This window comes from Mercenaria mercenaria, chromosome 8 (genome assembly GCF_021730395.1).
Source record: "Mercenaria mercenaria strain notata chromosome 8, MADL_Memer_1, whole genome shotgun sequence".
NCBI lineage: Eukaryota > Metazoa > Mollusca > Bivalvia > Venerida > Veneridae > Mercenaria > Mercenaria mercenaria.
In genome coordinates, this window is record NC_069368.1 from 34,087,508 (window position 1) to 34,093,795 (window position 6,288).

General features: G+C 34.9%; 1 protein-coding gene across 3 annotated transcripts in view; it reads left to right on the forward strand.

The window, feature by feature from the left end:
- LOC123566611 (spatacsin-like) overlaps positions 1–6,288 on the forward strand; it is an 87,179-nt gene that overhangs the window by 24,675 nt on the left and 56,216 nt on the right. For all 3 annotated transcript variants that reach the window (XM_053549704.1, XM_053549706.1, XM_053549705.1), the window contains exons 13-18: positions 728–931; positions 2,366–2,466; positions 3,232–3,377; positions 3,771–3,996; positions 4,707–4,878; positions 5,742–5,968. In XM_053549704.1, coding sequence (XP_053405679.1) covers positions 728–931; positions 2,366–2,466; positions 3,232–3,377; positions 3,771–3,996; positions 4,707–4,878; positions 5,742–5,968 — 1,076 coding nt within the window. The remainder of the gene's footprint in view (positions 1–727; positions 932–2,365; positions 2,467–3,231; positions 3,378–3,770; positions 3,997–4,706; positions 4,879–5,741; positions 5,969–6,288) is intronic.

Sequence of the window (6,288 nt, forward strand, 5' to 3'; positions counted from 1 at the left end):
TTTGAAATAGACATTAAGTGGCATGAGAAGACATGCGCATTTACAAACAAAAGTTAGTGAACTTGAAAATTTTGCTGTTCTTTGTAAATTTTGACAAACGAACTTGTGTACTATATATGGAAAATTAAAGAGAGAAATGGGAGGGAAAAAAAGAAGATTAAGTCCTTTCAAAGAGGTTATTAAAAACAAAGACTTTTGTCTTGACTATTAGCATAATAAACATTTATCATCTCCCTATGAACACTTACAGTTTAGTGTAGGGATAGTAGGCTAATTTCAATAGCCTTACTTTAGGGTTAACCCTATAGCGATATGGTAAGAGTGTCCACCTGTGGATTAAGAGGTTGAGGGTTCGATCCTTGGAAGGAACTTTGGTATTGTCTCTCCTTGTTTACTTTAATAGTGTTCAAAGCGGGAATTGAAATCCAGTGGTCATTGCCCACGCAGGTTCGGACCCTGCTTGTGGTGCCTCAGAATCCTTTTGCAACAGGCCTCCAGAATCATATAAATGGCGATTTCATAGGAGGTCATTGAAAGTGTCAATTCTCTTGGAAAAGTATAATCAATAACCAAAAATCATGGACAGCAGTCTGTGCACATGCTCTTTTAACTTTCCCCAGGTCACAGACCACCAGTTCTTACGACACTCTAAAATAAGCTGTCATTTTCTTTCATTTGTTTGCATACTTTTTTTGTTAGCCTACAAATGCATCATCATTTATTTCAGATATGGAGTGTTTAGCCATGAAGCCCTAGCCAACTTTCAAGTGCTTTTAAAACAACTGAATGAGATAGGTGGCCCGTTACAGTTACCCCACCCACTAAATCATTGTGAGGCCGCTGTCCTGAGCCAGTTTCACTGTGATATGATACAATATTGTATACAGCACAATCTACAATACTTTCTCTGGCTGTATGTCCACTATCATAGGTAAGTCTGTTGTATACAGCACAATCTACAATACTTTCTCTGGCTGTATGTCCACTATCATAGGTAAGTCTGTTGTATACAGCACAATCTACAATACTTTCTCTGGCTGTATGTCCACTATCATAGGTAAGTCTGTTGTATACAGCATAATCTACAATACTTTCTCTGGCTGTATGTCAACTATCATAGGCAAGTCATTACTGACATATGAAACACTGTTGTATACAGCACAATCTACAATACTTTCTCTGGCTGTATGTCCACTATCATAGGTAAGTCATTACTGACATATGAAACAGTTTTGTATACAGCACAATCTACACTACTTTCTCTGGCTGTATGTCCACTATCATAGGTAAGTCATTACTGACATATGAAACAGTTTTGTATACAGCACAATCTACAATACTTTCTCTGGCTGTATGTCCACTATCATAGGCAAGTCATTACTGACATATGAAACACTGTTGTATACAGCACAATCTACAATACTTTCTCTGGCTGTATGTCCACTATCATAGGCAAGTCATTACTGACATATGAAACACTGTTGTATACAGCACAATCTACAATACTTTCTCTGGCTGTATGTCCACTATCATAGGTAAGTCATTACTGACATATGAAACACTGTTGTATACAGCACAATCTACAATACTTTCTCTGGCTGTATGTCCACTATCATAGGCAAGTCATTACTGACATATGAAACACTGTTGTATACAGCACAATCTACAATACTTTCTCTGGCTGTATGTCCACTATCATAGGTAAGTCTGTTGTATACAGCATAATCTACAATACTTTCTCTGGCTGTATGTCCACTATCATAGGCAAGTCATTACTGACATATGAAACACTGTTGTATACAGCACAATCTACAATACTTTCTCTGGCTGTATGTCCACTATCATAGGCAAGTCATTACTGACATATGAAACACTGTTGTATACAGCACAATCTACAATACTTTCTCTGCTCTATGTCCACTATCATAGGCAAGTCATTACTGACATATGAAACACTGTTGTATACAGCACAATCTACAATACTTTCTCTGGCTGTATGTCCACTATCATAGGCAAGTCATTACTGACATATGAAACACTGTTGTATACAGCATAATCTACAATACTTTCTCTGGCTGTATGTCCACTATCATAGGTAAGTCATTACTGACATATGAAACACTGTTGTGTATAGCATAATAGGGCTTTGGAGCATCAAAAGTGATTTACCTGTGAACGTTAGTAAACATTCAATGTTCAAGGTCAATATCTGTGTTATATCTGACTGAATTTGTTCATATTGTGAATGTCTTATTCTGAGAAATACATGCATGGCTACCCTCCCCACCCACCACCCCATCTCTCCCTGGTCACATTGTACCAACGATATGAAGAATGGTACAAGTAGCTACATTTGTTTTTACAGATTAGATGCTGAATGGCTGACACAAGTGTGTGATAGCTACAGCAACAACAATTGGCTGCCACTGTTTCTGAAGTTTATTTCCGTCACAAAAGCTCACATTGGTATGTACAACTTAACATAAGAAATTCTTGATGAAGTGATGAAATAGGGACATTTTCAAGCTTTGAAACTCTTTGGCAGAAATGAAAGGCTGATTGTAATTGCAGATTGATTGTAAACGAGACACTATATACCACAGTAGTGACTTGGATTTGCATATGATTGCATAGAAAAAGTAATAAATCTCTCAAGAAGTTTAGTATGGTAATGGCAAACATAGATATTGGCTATGTTGTCATTAGCAAGTATTCCCATTCAGAATTTCAGATATGGGTATAAATGTATTTGATTCTTACATGTATTGTAAAAGCAGACATTTTTGCTAGGGATTTAATTTTGCTAACTGTATTTGCAAAAATAAGTAAAGGCAAATGTGCTGTTGTCATTATAAATAATGTTATATATTTCACATGCTGGCCATACATCACAAATATTCTACCTTGCAAACTTGTGATAATTTTGAAAATAGCAAAAACTTTTAACCTTGTGAAAATATTTGATTTTAAAATACTACTTAAAACAATCTAAAAAGGTATAAACAGGATAATTATAATTTTGTATTTAATTCAAAATTATTATCTGTATGTCAATGACTTTCTGTTGACTTGATTTGATTTTGAAAATTAAACCTTTTGCAGTTTGATATACTCTCTCTTCAGTTTTCTAGTGATCCTTATTTATTTTTGTTGCTTCATAGCTTTTTCTGTTCTTAAGGTTTTGTTTTCTACTATAATAAATTCTTTACTATATTTTTCTTGAAACTTCAGTTCGCCCCAGTATGTTTGAAGGAAGTTTGACGAATGCAGTAGCTGTATGGGGTGAGCAGGGCAGAAGTGTTGGGGAGCTTCTAAAGTCTGGACATACCCTAGCAGCACTGGCTACACTCATGTACTCTCAGCATAAATTACAACAGGTTCAGATCTTTATTGTGTCACTACTTTCAGTGAGGCAGAAACATTAGGTTATATATTGATCAGTTTTTATATTTACGTAAACTGAAAATATCATTTTGAAACTGAGGGTAACGTCATTTTTCAAAGACAAAACAAAGAGAAGAAGGTATGATCTTCTCTGAAAAGAGCTTGTTCATGTGCAGTCAAACATGTGTATAAATATCACATTTTGAATAACCAAAAAATGAATTCATGAGCATGTGGTCTTTATTTACTCATGTAAATTCCTGTTAAAATCTTAAAATGAAACTAGTCTAAAATGTACTTTAGAGACAGGTTAACCTATCTTTATCCACAGGTGGTCATTAAACATGGGTTTGACAGTCAGTGAGACATTTTCTTTCTTGATACAGGTGACATTTGTAACTCAGCAGTTAGAGGCATTTGATGGGTTATCCTCAGAGACTGTGGAAGGAGCGCTACAGGGTTACCCGAAACTACAGGTTACTCTGTTTCCAGCCAGTGTCACTGATCTACCACATACTGACGTCTCTGTGTATCAGTTACTAATCGGAAATGCTCCATTTGACCCTGCTAAATTATTTGGATGGCAGACAACAAATACTTGTGCAGGGGAAGGTATTGATATTTACATTAATTGTCAAGCTCTTTAGTAGTGAGATAAAAAAAGTTGTCAAAATGGCTGTAAATTTCGTGTTTGAATGCCTGTCTGAAGTCTTGTCTGCTGCTGATGTTATAAAAATTGCTTCTTGTCTGTTTGGAAACCAGTCTAGGAATGCAACACTGCTATTGGTCAATTTCGGAATTGTGCTCTGAAACAACCAATCAGATGTTGGAGCGCTCTGAGACTGGTCTCCAAACTCAAGAATTCTTAATTGTTTTCTCTTTGATGAAGCATTCAAGACTAAGAAAAAGCCCTTGACTTTCGGATGTGTTTGTATGAAAATCATTATCACTAAAAGCTTGATGCAATGTTTTTGTATACAACCATTTAAAAGACTGAATCATGTCTGTCTGACTATTTTCTTTTTGTTTACTGAGAGAAATAATGATAGAATAAAAAGATATATTTATATGGGGTATATATGGACTCAGAAAAATATTATTGAAATAACCTACCAGCTTGTTTAATATGGTTTTGTTCTGTTTTTTCGAATGGATACTTGTCCATATATATATTACAGAACAGTGTCACTTAACCTAATATTACGGTACAGAGATTAACTAAGGACTTAATATCAATGGAAAGAAAATATCAGTCTTTATAGAGAGGTTTGGTAGGTGTCGTTCACAGAGGATATACTGTATCTGGTATTATTCTATTACAGACTCAATACAGGAGATGCCATATTTCTCACATTCGGGTCTCGTTGCAAAGTATGGTTACAGTGAACATCTGAAGTATAACTACTACCTAAAACAAGCAAGACCTAGTTTTGCTTTCATTACATTCCTAGCAGAGGAGTTCAAAAATGGAGGGTCAACTTTACCTGCTAAAAGGTACATTCCAAGTGCATTTTCTTTTGAAATGGTTACATTGTTTACTCACCTACATGTATACGGCAAGGTTTTGCTCCCTTGAAAAATCAGTCTTTGTGTGTTGCCTCGTCTAATAAGTGAGTTAGAGTCATCCATCTAAAGTTTTTCTAAGAAATATCGCTGATTTTTAAGTAATTAAAGAAACTGTTCTAAAAGATGAGTCATGTATCAGAGGTGTAAATATGACAATGGTTTCTAGTTGATAATTTCTGTACAGAATAGCTTTAACTCATCCATTTTAAAATTGGTTAACCAAAGTAGACTTTTTTTGTTTAAATCTGAATTTATGGTAATTTTACAGTAAATATTTGTCACAGAATTGGAAGATATATTCAGAAATATTATATACCCTTCTCAAATGCGCTCATTTGATTGGTTGAAAGAGGTGCAGACGCGAGTCGACAAAAAGGGATATTGACCTGCAAAGGTGATTAAATGACTCTTTGTGATATCACGTTTTCTTATGTGTATGAAGTATGGGTCAGTCAAATGAGTGCATTTGAGTAGGGCATATAATGTAACAACTATAGACTTATATTTCGGTCAATATGTGTTTATACGGACCTGATAAAATGATATTGACCGGGGACGATATAATATTAAGTTATAACATTTATTAGACTTGTATGTATACAATCATGTATTTATCAAGCTTGGTGCATTTGTCAAAACTTGTTATATTTTTCAAACTTGCTAGATTCATTGAAACTTGGTATGTTTGTCAAAGTTGGTTTATTTGTCATGCTTTATATAATGTCAAACTAGGTATACATTTTCAAGTTTAGTATATTTGTCAAACTTGGCATATTTGTTTTGTATTGTAGATTAGCTGTAGCTATAGGGACATCACTATGGATTGGTGTAAAACATTTCCACAACCCACAGATATCATCATCATGTGTGATATTCCAGGAGCTACTGGGTCATGATAGTCTCATGTTGAGACTGTATATACATGTAGGATGTAAGATTCTGGCATACAGGAACCAGGCTGTCACAGGAACCATGGACAAAAGGCGGGAACAAGTAAAGAGAAATGAACATGATGTTGGTAAGGACATAACAGTAAAACTTTCAGTCCTGAAAACTATCCCTAAATATTTTAATCAATCATTTTCATTGGTCACCTCTAGCCACACAAGAAACTGACTGGCAAAGAGAAACAACACAAAGGGACATTTTTCAAGAATTCTCTAAAACTACAAAATGTCATGTCCTCAAACTTTACAAAAATGTCAAATAAGAAATCTATTTACAAAACATTGAAGATAAAATTGGCTTGGTAAAATAAAAACAACATGCATATTACAGCATTTGTGTTCTGAGATGGGAAAAATATGCATTTGCCTACAACTGTATCAAAATTAGTCT